This window comes from Triturus cristatus, chromosome 3_2 (assembly GCF_964204655.1).
Source record: "Triturus cristatus chromosome 3_2, aTriCri1.1, whole genome shotgun sequence".
Classification (NCBI taxonomy): Eukaryota; Metazoa; Chordata; class Amphibia; order Caudata; family Salamandridae; genus Triturus; species Triturus cristatus.
In genome coordinates, this window is record NC_140584.1 from 1,041,445,560 (window position 1) to 1,041,468,078 (window position 22,519).

The following is a 22,519-nucleotide window of genomic DNA, read 5'->3' on the forward strand; positions in this document are numbered from 1 at the left end:
CAGAGCAGCCACAGTGCAGCCAGCAGGCGGTGCTAGAACAGACAAGGTGTGTCATCAGCAGCTTACCACAAAATAGCAACAGTATTTAAGCAAATAGAACAGCACAAATATCCACTACAGGTGCTTCCAGACTACTCAACTGATCACACACGTGCTTCTCGGCTTCCTTGCAGGAAGATTATTATAGAGAAATGATAACTTCAGAAATCTGTAAACAAATGACTGCGCTCTTAGAAGATTCCTCTTCAGGGAGCTTGCAGAAGGCTGACACTGTCATAATGTTAATACACTAAAATGAAAAGAGGACTCCAAACTCTAGTAAACCAACACTGCATGTAGATGAGCCCTTCTTCCAAAACCCTGCTCTATGTATTGACATCTGATCATCCGTATGCACGGGCCAGTGTTCAGTATAGTGACGTGGCTTCTCTTCCGTGTGTCGTTTCCCTCGAATAAAATGTGCGGACTCTTCCACTCCATATATGAGCTTCACACCACAGTTCTTGCATTTTTACGTGTGATAAATAAGTCGTTCCTGCTGCCGCTTTTTATGGCACTAATTGAGAGTAATGTTGTATTACATTGTCAATCATCAGACAGACATAATTTTGAGAAGAATGCACTCTGTTAACAAAACATAAGAACAAACTGTTCTGCAAAGATTTAGTAATGGACACTTCTACCCATCACATCTTCCTACTCTACTTAAAAAAATAGCATTAAAAATGTTTTTGTTTACTCCACATTTCAGGTTATGTGGCAGGAGGCCTTGCAGCAGAACCTGGCAGGCTTAGAGAGTCGCATGAGAAACCAATATTCAGGGGACCGTAAAAGTGTGAGGTTCCTGGATAATTGGTCATTTTGCCCAGGCCATAACATTTACCTTTGGGAAACTTCACTCATGCTCTCCAAATTCAGCCATGGACTGTACCAGAATCATGACACCCTCTTAGTCTAAACCTCCAACCCCTTTTATGTTCAGTCTGGCCAACTCTGGGTGCCCCCTCTCCCCCTTTGTACATGCAGCCCAATCATTCAGTGGTGTTGCCTTATTTCTCCTGTCGCTCTCCAACACCTAGGCAGCCCCCTCCTGTATTCCGGGAAACTTCAATCACCCTCCAATCCATTGTTGTGTCCAGGTGCCCCCTTATGTACTGTTGTCCTGAGTACATCTCTAATGTGCTCATGTGCACACTAGTTCTGATGCCCACGTTTTGGTGAGGTGGACTAGCTGAGTCAACCGCAGAGAGCAGGCACATGTGGTTGGCCTAATGGCCTCCCATTCAAATATGAACCCCTTGCTGAGGCACATAGTGGCATCTTTATATAGTTGCAATAAAGTGTGTGTTCCTGCAACATTTTTATCATGTAGCAGTGTCATTCAAAACAAGGATGCCCTACAGCCATTTATGTTGCTTAAGTTGTCTCATCCTACTGCTCAGTTTATTCATGCATGTGGTGCCCACTGCCGCTAAGGCATCTTCAGACTGCAGATTGACATCTGAGCCCAAGAGTGAATAGTCATCACTGAACGGGAGCACCATTTAGCTGCACATGCACAAAGGCAACATTAGACCCCCTTTCATCTCGACAAATACCTGGCATGATGTTGACGCGTCCAGTAAATATGTCCACGTTGATGTCACTGGATCAGGTCTTTCGATATTTTCATTGCTGGTATGGGTGTGGAAGAGTGGCCTCCTGATGCACTATCATGGATTTGAGGAAAATTTCATGAAATCTGTTCAACCCCAGAAGAACTAGACTAGGAGTGTCCTGTCTTCCATATGTGGAAGAACTCTGGTGAGATTATCGACATTCTTGGGACCTGTCTAAAAGTGTGCACAACCAAACGACAAATAAGGCAGCAATAAGTTGCAGATTCTTGCCTGTTTTAGGCTTTGCGTTTAGGAAAATGATGCTGTGAAACCCGGAGGACATCTTGGCTGTGGCCCAGTTAACACACACCATGGTATTCAAGCAGTGGCAATGGATCGCAGGTCTTACCAAGATCTCTTGTGGAGAGCTATGTTAATGACTCCTGTTCTTTGACTAGAAAAGCAAGGTACAAATTCATCAATATGGTTAGAGGCTCCCACATAGGTCAATGCCCTTTGCTCACAGGGATATGTGACACTAATGCAGCAAGGATCATTTCCAAACAAGACTAGCCCACACATCTCGCTGGCCCAATCTCTCCTGACCCTCAAGAAGGTAATAAAGTTGACTGCCAAATCATATCGTTACACAAGAAGCCATCGCCGAAAAGCATGCCTTGAATGACTCTTCTGGTCATCTACTGATTGTGCACTGAAGAGTGTCTCAAAATATACTCCATCTGAAATAGACTGAGGTTAGGATGAGATCCAAGAACTTATGCTGGACATTTGTAATAAAAATGTATTTCTTTCTTTCTTTGATACTGAAGCCACATTTAATGTAATGATTGACATGGCGCTTGCCAGAGTGCTGAAGGACATACAGCTACAACCCACAAATATCTGAAGATTTGCCTATGCCTCCCGTGCAACATATATTGACCTATTTTGATATACGTAACTTAGTTTTGCTATCTTGTCATTAACTGAGGTATTTCAGGAGGAAATTCACCAATAATTCAACACCTTTGGTACTGGATGTACTGCAGTGATGATTTTCTGGCACTTGGCATGAGACAAGAACACAATGAAGCCTGATCAACGTTTGTGGCTCTATAAGGCAAGTGTGACTTATGTCAACAAGTGTTAAGGTCTATGGAGACACGTTCACCTGTGATGGGATGAGACCTCAACTTGATAAAAGAGGAGCCCTGATATTAGTGCGTGCCCCATCCATTTTAGAATTTCCAGCTACTGTGTCAGCAGCGCTTAATTTGAGCCAGTGGTTGCAGGTGGCCCACTGGCACTCATTTTTGGGACCCTTATTTTTCCTAATTGGACTATGACACAGTAACCTGTAACAGTGAGATAATGGGGCAGGGAGTGCCTGGTGGTGGAATCATGAGACATGAAGTGGAATCAAGACTACGCAGCCTTGGTATTCGACACACAGACATTGAATAGTGCTGGCTGTGGGCTACTGAGCAAAATTGTGGGCCCTCCACTTATTTTATTATAAATTGAGCTGTCTGTTGCATTCTTTAGCTTGCAGTGAGAGAGCTCACCAAGAAAAGACTTACTTGTGCATGGTCTGAACATGAAAGAAAGAAGGAAAATATTAGGAAAATGAAGATGGAAACAAGGAAAGAAAGATTGGGAGATATGTGTGCTCACTTATCTATTATTTTTCCATTCTATAGAACATAGTGAGATACTGCTCGTAATGAGCGCCCGCTCCATCACTGCTCTTTAATATCCTCATTTCCACAGAAAAGAAGTCAAAACCCTTTCCTTATGTGGCACCTTCAAAAATGTCTCTGCATTGTGTAGTTTCAGAAACTGGAATTAGAGACTTAAGTTTAAAAATGTATATTGGTATGTCAGTTGCAGCTGTTGCACCCACCCTGCTCACCTCTCACTTAGTCTATCTGTCCCCTTTGTTAGAGCTGCCAAGCTCTTATGTACTTCACTGTGGTAATACTGGAGATTGTGCCTCCTGCACTGATGAGAGGTGGAGCTTTCTTTCAGTAGTTAATGTCTTTTCTTATTCACATGGGTGCTGCTTTGGCCATTTATCACTTCCTTTTCAGGGGCCCCCCATTTCGTTCACTCATTGTGGGAGTACTGGCTGTGCCACAGTGGCTTATAACCTAACTGCCACTCACTAGTGGAATTCCATGTGTTGCAAAGCTCTGTTCGCCCTACTGGGAAAGGCTAGAGCAACTTCTCCAATCTTTGCTTCACCTTCACTTTTCTTCTTCTCACCAGGGGATGCCCTAAGCTACATTTCTTCTGTGGAAAGCTTGTTTCTTATTCTTTGCTTTCCCAAGCTGATGTGGTATAAAAGCTCTCCTCCATAGGCGTTGTTTCACTGTGTAGTAATCTGCAAGACATATTATTGCCAATTCTTTAAGCTATTCAAAGAATGGGCTTTAGCTCAATCCATATCCTGTGTGACTAAGGGCCTGATTTAGATATTGGAGGACGGGTCACTCCATCACAACAGTGATGAATATCCCGTTCGCCGAAATATAAATCCCATAGGATATAATGGATGCCCATTACTTGCCGCCACACGCTGGATTTGAACCGGGGACTCCATTCCCCAGCAGCTTCTGCGTCAGGAGGCACCGGCAGTCACCAACTTGCGCCTGGAGGCGCATAAAGAGACCCTGGGGCTCCGGCAGCACGGGACGCCCATTACTTGCTGCCACATGCCGGATTTGAACCGGGCAAGCCATTCCCCAGCAGCACCTACGCAAGGAGGCACCGGCGGTCACCAGCTCGCGCCCGGAGGCGCATAAAGAGACACTGACCGGCAGCGCAGGATGCCCATTACTTGCTGCCACACGCCAGATTTGAATCTGGTACTTAATTCCCCAGCAGCACTTATGCTAGGAGGCACCAGCGGTCACCAGCTCGCGCCCAGAGGTGCATAAAGTGACCTTGGGGCGCGGGCGTGTCCAGGCCGCGCCCGGGCCAAGGGTGGGCTCATCTGCGCCTGTCATAGACTGGAAGAGACTGGGCTGTCACCCCCACCTCCCCCTTCTCTTGCTATCTGGGTCGTACTTTGCCTTTGCAAGGGGTCTTTTACACGGCCCTCACATTTTACCAAACAACAACCCAGCATTCCCTGGGTCGGCTCAACAATAACTCTTGAGAGGACAACGTCAAGCTGACACGTAAGTGCCATCCTTGCTTTTTTGACAGCTTCTAACAACCTGGGTAGCTACAGTAGTCTTCTTGCCCTATCTTGGAATCTCCCCTCGCAATTCAGCGCATTTTACCTTTGCATGGTCGTGTGGGCAAAAGCGAGCATAGGGGTGTTTCCGTAACTTGTAGAGCAAATAAAAATAAATAAATGGGGAAGCGCACCACTAACCTAATAAAACAAGCGCCGCCCCAGCTAATACCCCCAGTCCTGCTGCAGACCTCCATCGACAGGATGCTCCAGAGGGCCATAAGGGTAGTGGCCACGGAGATAGAACTAACAGAACGTCGGCTGTCACTGACTCCTAATCTCTGGTGTACTTCTATAGACCTGGTCATGCCCACAACCAATAGCGATCTGGAAAGAACCTTGGTGTTGTCCCTGCAAGTACCTAACACCGAAACAGGAACCATACCCAAAGCACCTGCATGGGGGGGCGAGACCAAGGGTATAGCTAAGAATAACAAAACTAAGCAATCTACCAGGGCGGAGGTAAAGCGGAAAAAATCCAATGATGGAACACCTGTTAAGATGGGAACCCCGCCTACCCAGGTTCTGGACATTGGTCAAAACTCAGAACCGGACATGTCACTCCCGCCATGGGTGGCTGCCCTGATGGAGGTTCTACAAGGCCAGATTAGGATCATTGTGAGAGAGGAGCTTGCCCCAGTATTAGCTCGACTTGATAAACTGGCCAACCCGTGTGTAAATTGTCATGGAAAAACTTTTGCAAACCCTGCACCAGTCAGAGTGAGCGGAACTGACCCTGTTGGAAACAGACTTTGTGGCATCGCAGAGGCTATGGAAATGCCTGAAGCATCTTGTGAGGAGGTCCCTGCTTCCATGGCTCTGGCAAACTATCATTCAGATCCTGAATCTAAGCAGGGGGAGCGGGCACCATCATCCATGGGTACTTTGACTAATAGTGTGGGTAAAGCTGGGCCCCAGAACTGGAAGGGAGTGGTAGGGACTGATTTGCCAACTGTAAACCTTCCCCCAGCATCAACCCCATATGTTGTTGTACTCGCAGGGGTCCCCAAAGTTAAAGAGGGTCAGAGGGAAGCACAGTTCGAGCTTAAGAATAAGTGTTTGCACTGACTTGTTAGAATTCGGCAGTATGCCTACTCACACTCCAATGAAGTTATTATGACTAGTAGGGTCAGCTGGGTGGGTGACAGGCCCAAAGATCAATATGGGGATTACATCATAATCACCTTAAAAAACCCACAAATTGTACAACACCTCTTGCAACTGAACCACTACACCCAGGATCCGTAATCGGGCCACTCCCACTCACCCACTTTTAGATTTCAAGACCAATGATCCAACCCAAAGCAGGAAATTGTCGACCACAGGATGACTGGTATAAGCAGTCGCCGTTGGGACTGGGGTATCAATACTCGAGACCCCAAGAATTTAATCTGCCCGTGACAAATGGATATGGGGTCTTGGAAGAAGTCGATTTGACTCGTACCGGAACCCAAACACGACCCGCAAACCACCAGTCCAGGGACCTTTAGAAGGTGGGACTTGTGGCCGAGCCTGCGATCTGGCTTGGCTGTTCTGCATGGTGCAGGGAGGGAACAAAAGATGGTACAAACGAGAGAACTTTCATTGGGTATGGCCTTGGTTGTTAAAATCGAAGAGTCTAGGTCCATCAGACAATGTCCCAATGTCAACCCTGCGATTGTGCACTCTGGATCTATTGACACCCTGACATTATCCCTAGGTTCGCTAGTAACATCAAGCCCCAAGCTCAACACATTGCCACCAGAAAATGCCCCCTTTAACTCCATTAACCTCACATGCTCAAATTCATTCGCCAGGCGTATTAGAAACCCCTGGCGCTTTAGCCAATAGGGCAAAATCTGTAGCCACTGTTGGTATTATGAGCAAGTGCCACAGTGTGCTGTTTGAGTCAGAAGAATCACTGGAGCTTAAAACCCAGGGTGGTAGTTCAGCCATTCAAAACATAACTAGCAGGTCTCAAGAGAAAACTGAGCTGTTCTGATTGGAGGGATTTTTTTAATTTTTATTTTATTTGTGCATTTTAAAAGGTAATGAACAACATACAACATACAGTTATCTGATTCGAAGCATTGGTACAGCGTAGCCGTGTTACATAACTCATTTGGCATGACAGAGTATCACAGAACTCGATAGCATAGGTATACAGAGACATAACATTAAAAGTGCAGTTTAGGACATTACAGGGCAGAGTAGCCTTAGAATAACAACGGGCATTAAACAGCAGGTATCGTTACTAGATAAGCGGTAAGTGGACCCCAGATGTCTGGCGGCTTGGATTTTATAGGCAGTTCCTCCGCATAACATGTAAGCTGGTCCGGACAGTACGTCAGGTCCTGTAACCATAGTTTAGTGGTAGGTGCAGGCCTGCCCCCCAGCACAAGGAAACGCTACGTTTAGCCAACAGCAGTGCTCTAGCCACTAACCTCCTATGAGACGCCTTAATATTAGCATCCGCACCCAGTAGGCACAGTGTAGGAGTACATTCTATGAGAACATTTACCATCAGGTGTAAGATCTGTGTGACAGATTTTCAGTATGCATACACTTTGGGGCTTTCCTACCCCAAATGATAAAAATTAGCACCAGGTACGCCACAGCGTTTACAGTTGTCAGCATCGAGCAACCCACATCTATGGAGCTGAGCTGGAGTATAATATAGTTGATGTAGGTATTTAAAATGCACCAACCGTAAGTTACCTTTCTCTGTCAACTGACCAGTCAGACGGCAAAACCCATACCATTCATCTTCGGAAAGGGGAGTGGGTAATATGGAGTCCCATTTCGCTAGCGCAGATATCCCCACGGCAACTGCATCCCTCTGTGATGCCTGATATAGTCTTGTTACCAGCTTGGCTCTAGATGTGGTAGTATATATAAGTTGTAGTGCTTCAAGTGCCGGTGGTTCTGTAGGAAATTGTGGATAAAGCACACGCATAGCCGAGCGCAGCTTGGTGTAGACAAATAGTTGCATAGTGGTGGCAGTGCCCACCGCGACTATGTTTTCTGATGCTATAAATTGACCCCCAGGGAACACATCCTCCATTGTTGACATAGCCATTTCTTTAAGGGTCTTTAGTGCACCAGATTCTCTAGTGACAGAAAGTTCTGAGTGGTGCAGTAGTGGCATGCCGGGCGCATACAATGGCAATTTCTACCGTAACTACTGGTAGCAAAAATGGAAAGGTGGTTCTGGAGCCAAATATCGCAGCTAATACCTGGAAAGTACTTCCAAACTCCCTATGCTCCACTGGAAGCTGAGGACAGTAGTCAGACCTTAGTAACCCAGCCCCTACCGAATTCCAATCTAGAGCCAACCCTGGCAGAAGTTATCCGAGCCATAAACAGAATCGCTCCTGGCAAGGCTCCAGGTCTGGATAAGATACCTGGGGATCTTTTCTGTGCCAAGCCAAACATCTGGGGTCCCTATCTGTGGGCCCTTGAATGCCACTTTACAAGGGATGGCACTCCAAGATTCTGCCAGTATTTAAAAAGGGGTCCAGCTTATTACCAACCAACTACAGGCCGATCAGTTTGATCGATGTATCGCAAAACATTTTTGCTAGGATCCTACTTGATTACCTGCAGACTTGGCTGGAGGAACACAAGGTTATGGGCCCACTTCAAGCTGGCTTTAGGGAACAAAAACAACCACCATTGACCAAATCTTCAGGCTCCAACTCCTCTTTTGGAAATCAGTGTACTTGGAAGATGGTAGTCTTTATTTGGTCTTTGTGGATCTTAAAAGTGCCTTTGATCTGGTCCTAATTCACGCCAGGCCCTAGACGTGGTTTGTACATTGTCAAATTCTCCCTTTTCAAATACTGTGTGCCTATTGACGATCATGGCTTTAAGCGCGATGGGGTGCACCGCGCCAGCCTCCACTGCCACATGAGGAATATAACCTGGGTCCTGCTGCCAATAGTAGGCTAACGTGATCAAGAGGGAGCAGAGCCTGTTGAAAAAAATGTCGCGTCAAATGTACAGGAATATTTTAAAAGAGATACAGAAAGCGCTGGAGGATTACCCATCTTCATCAGTGCTATGTGTTCCGCGAAGGACAAATTCAACTTAATCCAGCGACTCACTTGTCCCTCGAGACACGTGATAGCTGTGCCATAGTTGGATTGTATGACAGCTTGCAGATCCCTGTGCAGCCATATTCCTAAGTATTTTACAGTGTCGGTGCACCATGTTAATGGAGAGTCCATGTCGAATTGGGGCGTGTTATCTGTGAGAGGTAGTATGACCGATTTGGACCAGTTGATTCCCAGTCCTGAGAACCATGCAAACCAGATATATTCCCGAATGAGTTGGGCGAGGTGTATTCCGGGGTCCCGGACATACAGCACCATGTCATTGGCATACATGGATAAAGCTCCGATTGGAGGGATTTTGTGGATTCATTTGTTATATGCATGTTCCAGGAAACTTGAGCAACGAAGGAGACATTGCGTGTGGGGTTTGCATCTTTTAAAATTCCTGCCACATCATGGGGACGGGGTAGACCGTCAGTAGGGTTATGTACCTGGGGAGGTTCCCATCTAGGCTGCACTGCCACCCCGGTGGAGCACCCTTCAGCTGATATCCTGTGTACCATGCTAACCTTCTCACCAAATTTTGAAACGCTTTAGTCAATGTCTATTCCAGGCCTGTGAGGAATGGCCAAGAATCCCCGTCTCTAGATCAACTGGATGGCCCAATCTCTAGTTTTCCTAATAAGGTCTTGGTGGTTATAGGGGGCGACTTTAACTGCCAATACGAGCAAATGAAAGATCTTAAAGGCACTCCATCCACAGAGGAAGATGAGATCTGGGCTATCCGTGAGCCTAATACCTCTCCAATAAGGGCTTGGACACCGCTGGCTCTCCAGATAAAATCCCTTAGTCTAAAACATTCTCCGAGAGCCTGCAATGGCCAAACCAGTTCGACTCTCCTGGGAAGCACACATTTAATAGGGTTGGTCACTCTTCCATCATAAACTACATTCTGATAGAAACAAGGATGTGGGCCAGGGTTGTTGACTTTGCTGTCCTACAACAACACAACAGCAATCATAACGCTTTAACTGACAATTACTGGGGGAAACCCTGACTCAGTCTCCACAATAGATAATAGGCTATCACTTACTAATGGTAGATGGAAAGTAAGGAGGTGTGGATAGAACAATCGCTCCAAAAAAAGGCCCTTTTATTTGAATCCATTATACCCATTTTTGTGGAACTGGCAAAGCTTGTCACGGAAGATGGTACCGTTGTATCCACAGTAGATATTGCTAAGTTTCATGAGATCCTGACCGCTAGGTTGTTGGATACATTCTCGCCACTGGGTACCCAGAGGGGAGGGTCAAAGAGGAAGCCCACCTGGTTCAACGCAAGTTGTCGAGAGGCAAAGAAGGCCTTGATAGAGGCCATAAAATCCAAGAGCAGTGCCCAAATTAAAACAGCGCGGGCTTTCTACAAAGCCACTATTGCACTTGCAAATAAATCTTGGGAAATTGACCAATGTGCATCCCTGAAACTGGCCCTAGCAGCCAACGATATGAAATCCTTTTGGAACACCGTAACTACTGGTAGCAAAAATGGAAAGGTGGTTCTGGAGCCAAATATCGCAGCTAATACCTGGAAAGTACTTCCAAACTCCCTATGCTCCACTGGAAGCTGAGGACAGTAGTCAGACCTTAGTAACCCAGCCCCTACCGAATTCCAATCTAGAGCCAACCCTGGCAGAAGTTATCAGAGCCATAAACAGAATCGCTCCTGGCAAGGCTCCAGGTCTGGATAAGATACCTGGGGATCTTTTCTGTGCCAAGCCAAACATCTGGGGTCCCTATCTGTGGACCCTTGAATGCCACTTTACAAGGGATGGCACTCCGAGATTCTGCCAGTATTTAAAAAGGGGTCCAGCTTATTACCAACCAACTACAGGCCGATCACTTTGATCGATGTATCGCAAAACATTTTTGCTAGGATCCTACTTGATTACCTGCAGACTTGGCTGGAGGAACACAAGGTTATGGGCCCACTTCAAGCTGGCTTTAGGGAACAAAAACAACCACCATTGACCAAATCTTCAGGCTCCAACTCCTCTTTTGGAAATCAGTGTACTTGGAAGATGGTAGTCTTTATTTGGTCTTTGTGGATCTTAAAAGTGCCTTTGATCTGGTCCCTGGAGATGCACTGGTGGTATTGAGAGACCTTGGAATCCCCTACTATCTTTTGGACATGTTGAGAAGACTGCATGATGGCAACTATGCCCAAATTAGGTATGGGAGATTTGGGAAACTCCCCCCACCTATTCCAATTAACAGGGGAGTTAGGGTTGTGTGCTCGCTCCTACCTTGTTCTGTATTTACATCAAGAGACAAGTAGATGCACTGAGCGGACTGAAAGACATAGATGCCCCCTACTTAGCACATAAGTCAATTCCAGCAATGATGTTCGCAGATTATATCCTTCTGCTTTCTAAATCTCCGATGGGTATTCACAGAATCCTTGACGGGTTCTGTGAGTTCTGTAGACTCAGGGGGTTGGAGATCAACATTCAAAAGACAAAATACATGGTCTTTAACCCTGCTTGCTCTACCCAAACCAACGTGCACATGAATGGTATCCAACTGGGGTGGGTATCTGTTTTTGACTACTTAGGTCTTACACTAACTGAAAAAATGGACTGGGAGCCACAAATAGACAAGTCAAGCCTCAAGCTGGCTCAGACCGCTAGTGGTCTGTCCAAGCTTTACAGAAACTCTTTTCACAAGCCTGTGGGCCCGGTCATAGAGATTTATAAAACTCAATTAAGGCTGTTTCAATTGTGCAGGAATCTAGGTACACAACATTGCGAAGAAGCATTTAGGCTCCTAAAATATAACACTCAAATGCCAATTGTCTATGCTGTATCCCTTAAGCTCTATGTGGTGGGCGTGAAAGGTATTTTTAGGCACTAGTAATGAATCTAATGTCAACTGATTTTTAACTGTTATGTATAATCATATCTTGTTTTATCAGTGTTTTAGCTTTTTAACCTGTTTTTATGCATTGTCTATATCTGTGAATGTTCTTTTATGGTTTACGGACCGAAACAAAATAAAGAAAGAACAAAGATATAATGGAATATTCAAGGCATATGAGCTGCAGATTACACACTTTTGCATAGATCGCCATCTGGTGTTGGGCCCGGATGTTTGCAGTTTGTTTTTCCTCTTGGAAAGTCTTTGGAAGTCACGAGGTCGGTGACTCCTCCTTTGGTCCGTATTGCGCATGGGCTTCGGCTCCATCCTCAGATTGTTTTTTTCCGCCATCGGGCTCGGATGTAATATTTCGCGCTCCGGTTCCGAACATTTCCAGTTCGACGATCGAAGCGGAATCCTCGCTCTTCGCGGTATTGTTCAGATCCTGATCTCCTCAATCACCTTCTCTTCGACACACCTTCGATTCCAGTCATCGACGGCGGCCTTCGGGCCTATCCAAGCTCCGGTCCAGGCTGATGGAAAGAACTCCATTCAAGAAGTGCCCTCGATGTGGGTCCAAATTCCCCCACGCCGATCTTCATGAGGTGTGCAACCTCTGCCTCTCCCCTGAACACGAGGCTCGAGACTGTCCCGCCTGCAAGTTTTTCAGATCCAAAAAGACTATTCGAGATCGAAGGGCCAGACGAAACATGGCGCACTCCTCGACCTCCGTTCCAGTCGACATCTTCGGGGATGACGTCGAAGATCCGGGACAGCAGCACACCGAAGAGGACCTCGTCAGTGCTTCCGAAGCCGACAACTCGGATGTGTAGGACATCACCCCGGCGCAGAGGGTCGTGAGTAAAATACCCCCTCCCACACCCGCGCCGACACCCAAAAAGGCTTCGGTCACGCCTTCGCCTCCGGGCCTAGGCAAGACCAAAGACACTGCTTTGAACACCCCACTTTCGGGCCCGGTGAAGAAGCCTAATAAGCCTTCCGGCGGCTCGGGCTCCAGCCAGCCTGCCAGCGGTGCCGATAAACACACTTCGGCACCGAAGAAGAGATCGGCCTCTACCTCGACACCGAGCTCCGCACCAAAGCCCTCGGTGTCGAAACCCAGCCTCTCGGTACCGACCAAACATCATAAGGCCCTCGGCACCGACACTCCCGCGCCGAAGCCTGCCTCGGCGCCAACCAAAAAATCGGAGGTTCCAAAAAAGCACGGCACAGACAAGCCTAAAAAGCCATCGGCCCCGAAACCTTCGGCGCCGGCCGAACAGCCATTGTCTCAAGAATTGTTTACACCGGATCCTTTGCAAAAGACACTTACCAAGGATCCAAAAACTGGACATTTGGCACTGTCTTCTAAAAAGAGACATTTGGACAAACCAGCTCCACCTCCACCTCCAAAGAGGAAAGACTCTGCTACCTCCCCTTTCAGAGTGCCTTCCCCACCTCCTCCACCCTCTCCACCTCCGCCCCCTCCGCCTTCTCCACCCCTGCCTCATCACTCTCCGACCCCGTCTCCAGACCATGATGATCAGGGGGACCCATACTACGATCCAGCAGATGTGCCAAAAGACCCCACTCCTACAGGATCCCCAGACCCATGGGATGATTGTAATAATCCAGACATTCCAGATGTCCCACAAGATGACCTTTATCCATCCAGGTCATCTCCACCAGAAGACTCATTAGGTTTTCACCACCTACTTCAGAAGGCGCCACATTATCACGGGGTAGAGCTACACACTGATCCGGTAGAGGAAGATTTCCTCCTTGACACCTCACATAGGTCTACTTCTATACTACCTATGCTCAAGGGGGTAATAAAACATGCGCCAGAGGTTTTTAAAGACCCAGTCAGGGCTAGGGTCCTAAACCCACGCATAGAGAAAAAGTATAAAGCTGCCCCCACAGATCCTGCCTACATCAAAGGGCCAGCGCCACTGGATTCCCTAGTGGTATCCATGGCACGGAAGAGGTCAAATGCCAAGGCGTCAGGCGAAGCACCACCACCTGACAAGGAGTCAAAGCTCCTGGACGCGTCAGGAAAGCGCACTGCGTCACAGGCAGCCAATATGTGGTGTATCGCCAACACTCAAGCGCTACTGGCCAGATACGACAGAGCGCATTATGATGAATTAGAAACCATCATGCACCATCTCCCAGAAAAATACAGAAATAGGGCCAATAAATGAATTCAAGAGGTTAAGACCATAACTAACACCTCTATTCGCTGTGCCTTAGACGCAGCAGACACGGCCTCCAGGGCCATCAACACTAGCGTCCTCCTCCGTCGCCATGCTTGGCTCAGAGTTTCAGGCTTTAAACCTGAGGTACAAGCCTCCAGATTAAATCATCCATTTGATCAAGAACATTTATTCGGTCCAAAAGTAGATGAGGCCCTCGAGAAGATGAAGAAAGACACATATACGGCGAAATCTATGGGAGCCCTACAGTCACACCCTCCTAGGCGCTCCTTTCGCCGCTCTTCCTTTCGGGGCACGGGCAGAGGCTACTCCTCAGATAGCGCGTCCACTTCCTACAAATCCCCTGTTCAATCCACCTTCACAAGGGGTTATCAAAGAGGCGGCTATAAAGGCAATAACAATAAAGGCAGAGGCAAAACAAATACCGCCCGCTCTGCCACACCGCCTACCCAATGACTTCCCCCTGCTCCCTCCAGACCATCCCACTGCGGTCGGGGGCAGATTACAAAATTTCCTTCACGTCTGGGAGTCCATCACATCAGACAGATGGGTGACCCAAATTATTCGTTCAGGGTACTGCCTAGAATTGACATCTACCCCCCCAACATTCCACCCAGGCAACGCCCAATGTCACAAGAACATTCCACGTTACTAGAACAAGTCCCCGCCAATCAACAAAATTTAGGGGTCTACTCCCTATATTTCCTGATACCAAAAAGAGACGAGACTCTACGACCTATCTTAGATCTCCGGCCTCTAAACACATACATACATTCGGAACATTTTCACATGGTAACACTTCAGCAGGTACTTCCGCTCCTCTCCCAGAAAGACTTTCTCACCACTCTGGACTTGAAAGACGCATACTTTCACATTCCGGTACACCATGCCCACAGAAAGTACCTCAGATTTGTAGTGGACGGGCAACACTACCAGTTCAAGTTGCTCCCATTCGGGGTCATAACAGCAACAAGGGTATTCACCAAGTGCCTAGCGGTAGTGGCGGCACACCTCAGGAGACAGCACATTCACGTCTTCCCATATTTGGACGACTGGCTAATAAAAGCCACGTCCTACAATCAATGTGTTCATCACACCGCCACTACAATCCAACTACTTCACCAGCTAGGTTTCACAGTAAACCACCAAAAGTCCCAGCTAATACCATCCAACACAAACCAATACCTCGGTTTTACCATAGACACCTCAAAAGCCATAGCCTACCCTAATCCTGCCAGGATTGCAAGCATTCAGGCTTTGCGTCAAAGATTCATGCCTCAACACTCTCTCCCAGCAAGAGTGTTTATGCAACTGATAGGTATGATGGCCTCTTGCATCTGCATAGTACCTCATGCAAGACTCCAGATGCGTCCACTCCAAGAGTGCTTAGCGCGCCAATGGAACCAGGCCCAGGGGCAACTGACAGATCTGGTGTTGGTAGACGGTCGCACCCATCACTCTCTGCAGTGGTGGAACACCACAAATCTTTCCAGAGGTCGACCGTTCCTGGACCCGGTTCCACAAATAATCCTAACAGACGCATCGCTCTCCGACTGGGGAGCTCATCTACTACACCTCACAGTGCAAGGCACATGGACGCCGCAACAAAAGTTACTCCACATCAACCATCTGGAGTTACTGGCAATCTTTCTAGCCCTAAAATCCTTTCACACACAGATTTTAGGAAAGGCAGTTCTTATTCGCACAGACAACATGACGGCCATGTAGTACATTCAAAAACAAGGCTGCACACGCTCTCCACAGCTCTCTCATCTAGCACAGAGCATATGGAGATGGGCAATTCCACACAAAATCTTTCTCCTAGCCCAACATGTCCCAGGAGTCCAAAACACCATGGAAGATCTACTCCGCAGACAGACGCAGCAGATCCGCGAGTGGGAACTTCACCCACAGGTTCTTCACCCGTTCTTTCAGATGTGGGGGCATCCACACATAGACCTCTTCGCCACCCATGAAAACAAAAAATGCCCAAGCTTCGCCGCCAGATACCCACACCCATTGTCCAAAGGCAATGCGATATGGATGAACTGGTCAGGCAAATTTGCGTACGCCTTTCCACCTCTCCCACTAATTCCATTAGTGGTGCGAAAGCTACAACAGCACTCCCTCACACTGATTCTAGTAGCTCCAACATGGGCCAGACAACCGTGGTACACCACGCTGCTGGAACTCTCGGTAGTGCCACACCAAAAGTTACACCTCTCACCATGCCTCCTAACCCAGAACCATGGAGAGATCAGACACCCGGACCCAGCTCAGCTCAACCTTGCGATCTGGCTCCTGAGATCTTAGAATTCGGATACCTAAACCTTCCCCCCTGACTGTATGAACGTCATCAGAGAAGCTAGACGCCCTACTACTAGAGCCTGCTACGCTGCAAAATGGAAAAGATTTGTTGTTTATTGCCATAACAACACAATCAACCCTCTAGAAGTATCTATACAGCACATGATATGCTACTTACTCCATCTACAAAGGTGTAACCTAGCATATACATCCATTCGGCTACACCTCGCAGCAATTGCCGCTTACCTACAAAACAGACAGCACCTATCACTTTTCAGAGTGTCTGTCATTAAAGCCTTCATGGAAGGCCTCAAACAAATAATTCCTCCCATAATACCACCCTCACCTGTGTGGAACTTAAATATAGTTCTCACAAGGCTAATGGGCCCGCCTTTCGGACCTTTGCATAAATGTGAACTGCAATTTCTCACATGGAAGACTGCTTTCCTTGTAGCCATCACTTCCCTTAGAAGGGTCAGTGAGATACAAGCACTTACTATACAAGAGCCTATTCTCCAAATGCACCCAAACAAGGTTGTTCTCCGTACCAACCCAAAATTCCTACCCAAAGTAATTTCCCCCTTTCATCTAAACCAATATGTAGAATTACCGGTTTTTTTCTCGCAACCTCAAACTGTTGCAGAAAGGGCTCTACACACACTGGATGTTAAAAGGGCCTTACTTTACTATATCCAAAGAACACAACCTTTCAGAAAGACAAAACAACTGTTTGTCCCTTTCTCTCCACCACATAAAGGCAACCCCATCTCGAAATCAGGGATAGCTAGGTGGATTGTAAAATGCATACAGATTTGCTACCACAAAGCAAAGTGCACGCTATCTGTTCCCCCTAAAGCCCACTCTACAAGAATGATAAGGGCTTCTATGGCTTTTCTAGGGAACATCCCATTAGATGATATCTGCAAGGCAGCTACATGGTCAACACCGCACACTTTCACTAAACATTACTGTGTAGATGTGCAAACCAAGCAACAAGCTAGTGTGGGCCAGGCTGTACTAAAAACACGATTTCAAACCACTGCAACACATACCGGTGGTCGCCGCTAGGGTTGGGAACTGCTATATAGTCTATGCAAAAGTGTGTAATCTGCAGCTCATATGCCTCGAACGGAATATGCTACTTACCAGTATGCATCTGTTCTTGGCATGTAGAGCTGCAGATCTACACACGCCCACCCGCCTCCCCGGCTACCTGTATCTGTTCCATTCTATCTTATTTAGATAAAACACACATGGGTTTCTTCACTATTATTACTACGCTCCATCTTTCCCTGTTGGCGAAAAACAACCTGAGGATGGAGCCGAAGCCCATGCGCAATACGGACCAAAGGAGGCGTCACCGACCTCGTGACTTCCAAAGACTTTCCAAGAGGAAAAACAAACTGCAGACATCCGGGCCCAACACCAGATGGCGATCTATGCAAAAGTGTGTAGATCTGCAGCTCTACATACCAAGAACAGATGCATACTGGTAAGTAGCATATTCCTTATATTTCGGCGGACGGGATATCTGTCACCGTTGTGATGGTGTAACCCGTTCGCCAAGATGTTAATCAGGCCCGAGTCCAGTGTCTCTGTCCTTTAGTCACATTGCTGTTGGGACTAATATTTGTGCCACCCTTCTCCCAGCAGCAAACACAAAGTCAGCTTACAATCTGATGCCACCCACGTGTGCATTCTACATGCCAGACTGCCAGAGAGAGAGAGCTCTCTCTCAGCTGCAAAAGTGTTCTTTGTACACTATATTGGCAGCTGTAGTCCAGTCCACTTTAACACTTGGGAGTCCAAAAGCACTATTCAAATTCTTACATAGTAGGGCAAAATGAAAACCTATTTGAGACTTTACAGCAGTACGTTTTGGTAGATCATTACCTTGGGCTGCATGGCGGTGGAGAAATAGCAGTATACGGGATTACTCCATTTCACGGTGTATGTCAAGAACGTGATGCTTCTGCTGGAACAATTGAGGATGGGATGAATGTAGTTATATGGAAAGCTTTTGATAATGTGATGAACATGTAATATTGCAACCTTATTTGTTTTATTGTTTTCTTCCATGTCCTTTTTTTTTTTCTCTCTTCAGGTCCGATTCTCTGTTAGCGAGACTATGCACCAAGTGCCAGCTCTGGAACGAACAACAGCGCTGAAAAAATTCTACCTCTTTCCTGGCCACTAACAGTTGGCAGCGCAGTAGGCATCACTCTGGTTGTGATAACAGCATTTTCCCCTGGGAAATCTGAATCCAATATATAGACATGTACTTGGTTCTCTCATAAGTGCTAGGGTAAAGGAGACTGGTCATCTTTAAAGATATACACCCAAATGTTGGACTCCACTTGACTTCGCTTCTGTTCAAGAGTAACAGTTAAATACTGCTTGGCCTGGTTTCCCTCTCATGAATACAATAGAGTTTGGATATATTCTGTCTTTCTGCCAAGGAAGGTTGACTTAATAGACCTATAAAAGACCTGCTTAGGTTTCACCCGCCTTGGTCCTCATTTGCACAATTTCATCAGCAGTCATATGATTCCTCTCCCAACTCCCATTTTTCCTACCCTGCAGCAACAAACGCCCTTAAAGAAGTGCATTACCAGTCCACAGGCAGAGGAAACCAGCACTCCTGGAAGTGGAAGCAGAAACAACTAGCCAGAAAACCAACCTCAGAGGCCTTTGAAACAACACCCTCCCAGATCCAGATTGTGTTGGTGTTCCAATTACTCCCGTCTTCCCCCCACACCACCCCCTTTGCCTCAAGCTAAGGCCTTGCAGAGTGACATGTCTTGGGCCTCTGGTGCAAGGTGTGAAAGAAGACACGGCAAAATCTATTGAAAACTACTGTTTGGTGTTTTTAAGGTTTGGCAGAGGTCAGCGATGAGTGCTCCTGCTCTGCCGTTCCATTTAAGCTACCATCATGATCATCACTAGAAGCACAACAGCTAGTCTATAAAAATCACTAGTAGGCGGTGGCCTGAGCGCGCATGGAGTGAGACGTGTTCCTCCGAGTTTTCGCTCCAGAGCCTCTCGCCTTTACCTTTCTCTTGGTCTCCGGGTCCCGCTTGCTGCTAAGGCGTGCTCCGAATCCTGTCAGGACCTCCTGGGCAGTGTTCTGGGCTGCGGGAGCACCTCGAGAGCCCAGCATTTTTGAGCTTTCCTGGCCGGTCCCGGCCCGACTTGCAGCTGCCATCTTGTGCCCCGGCTGCCACTGTGTCACCGCTGGTGATAGATGCTCTGCCTTGAGCACGGGGAGTAGAGCTGACGACGGCAGCGGGGCCTTTGCTGACCTGCCTCTGATGCCCTGCTGGGATCTTGTGCTGCCGTCCAGACGTCCGTAGCTGCTCTTTCTCGGCTGGAGCCGACCTGCCTTCCACCGGCCGCCATTTCGGGCCCCGGTCGCTAGCTCGCCCCTGCTGGCGCCTGAGATCTTTCTTGAGCGGGGGGTGAGCGGCGCTGATATTGGCGGCGTGGTCTCTGCCATCTGGACATTCTCCTGGTGTCCCTGGTGTCCTTGACTGCTGCTGGTCCCGCCGCGAGGCCACTGGTGACCGCAGAGCCTGACGGTGCCCCCCCGCCCACCCCCCCCCTTTGCCGATCCCGGCTGGAGAGATCTGATCTGGGCGATTCCCCCGCAGACAGCCACGTGCATTAGTCTTCCTCCTTCTCTCCTTCACGCTTGGGGGACCTTCCTGCGTTCTGAGTGTGGCTGAGCAGGCCTTCTGCACACTGTGTCGCCTCTTCTTCTTGGCTTTTTCACCGGCTCCCCTCCTTGGCATTACCCCACCTGCTGAGCTCTGCCTCTTCTCCGGTTGGACCCGTGGCGCTTTGGGACCCCATCACCATGCCCCCTAAGTACAGAGGCACTAAAGATGCTGACTCAACACCCTCCCGCGACTATCCAGTGACCTCCTTGTGGGCCAAGGCACCCCCATCTACCCAGGAGGATTCCCTTGCCTCCTCGGGCACTCGGGCTCGTCCACCCAGGCAGTACCAATCACCCAGACCTATATGTCGTCCTTCCTGCAGGAAATCAAATCCAAAATCAGTTCTCTTCTACAGGACTTCAAAGTCTGGTTGCAGGAAGTCCGCAAAGATGTCATGGAGATTGGCGACATGGTTGATGGCCTTGAAAGGACAATGGATGCTAGGACGGAGGACATTGACGGCCTCTGGAAGAAAATATCCGAGTTGGAGGATCAGAATATCTCCCTGCAGTTGAAGCAAGAAGATTTGGAGAACCGCAGCCGGCGGAACAACCTCCACATCCGAGGCATACCATTGGGCACGGAGGGGACTGATATCTTGGCGTACACGGCAGACCTCCTGCACGCCATCCATGAAGGGTAGGGTACCACACCACCTATGCTGGATAGAGCACATTGCGTCCCTGGCCCCCGCAACCGTCCTAATTTTGTCCCAGACATTATCACAAGAGTCCACTTTTTTGCGGACAAAGAAGCTATCCTTCGTAAGGTGCAGGGGATCCGGACAGTTTCCTATAATGGGCTCTCTATTTAAATTTTCCAGGACCTTAAACCTTCTACGCGGGACATGGACATTAAATACCAGTGGGGTCATCCCTTTACCCTGATGTTCACCTGGGAGGGTCGACGACGAGTTATTCGATCTTTACAAGAGGCGCTGCGTCTCCTCAGTCTTCCTGTGGACTCGCACGTTGAAGATCCTCCTTCCTCTCGCGCTTGCCCCGCGGGCTCACTCCGGCCGGAGTGGTCCACTGCTCTTCCCCCTCGCTCCAGACTCCTCTCGAGAGTCCTTGACTCCACACTAGCCAAATGGGACGCCATCAACCATGTTCACTCCTTGAGCGCCTCCCTGTCTCTTACGAACTAGATGTCTTCTATGCAGAACAATGCTTGTTGTTGTTCCTACCGGGGTCCGGTTCTTGGGGCCCTCTGTCCGGACCTGGAGACCGCACTATGCTGTGCATTTTCCATTGCTTTGCGGAGGGCTGGTAGCGGGGGCTCCTTGCCTTCTACGTGTCTGCCGCCCCCCCTCTCCAGAGTCCTATAGGAGAGTGACTTCTCTGGAATGCCCTACCTTCGGGAGTCCGGGCTGTTCCGAACTGACTCTATATTGCCTTGGCCCAGTTGGCCTGTTCATTCTTTTTTCCTTTTCTTTTTTTCTTTTCTTTTTTTCTCTGGTCTCCTCTTCTTTCGCCCCTCTATGGGCTCTTTTTGGATGCGTCCCTGCTTGAACCTGCCATGTGGTTTTGACATGGGAGGGTAATGGGGAGATGTTGTCTCTTGCTTGGGGCTGGCTGGCCCTGTCCTTTCGTGCCCAGTCCATTCCCTCTGTCATTGTCCTTGTCAGCGTACCTCTCTCCCTCCCATGTATGACCTTGGAGGCCTATCTCTTTTTTGGTCTTAGGGGGTGTGGGGGGATCTCCCTTGTTGCGTTCTGGGAGAGTGCCTGCTTGGGTGTATGTTTTGGGGGTTTCATGGCCCCACTGAAGTGGCTGCAACGTGTTGCCCCTTCTCTCATCCACCGTGACCCGCAATGTTACCTTCCTTTCCCTTAATGTGAAGGGCCTCAACTCCCCTAACAAGCGCCAGCAGGTGTGGCGATACCTCCTTCACCAAGACCCTGACGTGATCTTCTTACAGGAGACCCACTTGCTTTCTTCGGACATCCACCTCATGTCACACCACAAGTACCCTACCCAATTCTGGGCATGCTCCCCGACTAAGACTTGTAGGATGGCCATTTTGTTTAAACTTGCTGGCGCGCGACGACGACCCAGACTGTAATTGACACTGGTGGGAGGTACCTTAAAGTGAAAATGGTATGGGGCCTGGATTCCTGCACCTTTCTTAATGTCTATGCGCCTAATCAGAAACAGGATGTGGTCCTGCGCCGTCACCTTGGGTCTCTGCTACGTTCCCTCTCGACCCCTGTTGTGCTTGGGGGGGGACTTTAATCTGGTCTGGAATCCTGGATCGCACTGCGCAGGTGTACCGTGTTGCTGGGGCGATGTCAGCGCCATTGAGGAATGCCATCACCGACTTGCTTGGGACTGGTAGACGCCTGGAGATATCTCCACCCAGATTCCCGGGACTATTCCTTTTACTCCCACGCCCAGCGCTCTTATTCGCAAATCGACTATTTTATTCTCTCTCTTCCCTTGGCCCATTTGCTATGCTCTGCGGATATCTCTGACATTTCTATCTCTGATCAC

The 22,519-nt window shown here is 48.3% G+C and overlaps 1 protein-coding gene across 5 annotated transcripts in view; it reads left to right on the forward strand.

The window, feature by feature from the left end:
• The window catches only part of LOC146859070 (caspase-1-like), a 264,504-nt gene that overhangs the window by 237,240 nt on the left and 4,745 nt on the right, over nucleotides 1-22,519 (forward strand). For 2 of the 5 annotated variants that reach the window (XM_085649726.1, XM_085649723.1), the window contains exon 8: nucleotides 18,413-18,800. The exons of 2 other annotated variants lie outside the window; for them this stretch is intronic. In XM_085649726.1, the coding sequence (XP_085505852.1) occupies nucleotides 18,413-18,429 (17 nt within the window). In that variant the 3' untranslated portion in view covers nucleotides 18,430-18,800. Of the gene's footprint in view, nucleotides 1-18,412; nucleotides 18,801-22,519 lie in introns of those variants that run through there. One more of the 5 variants, XM_085649722.1, reaches the window with a different exon arrangement.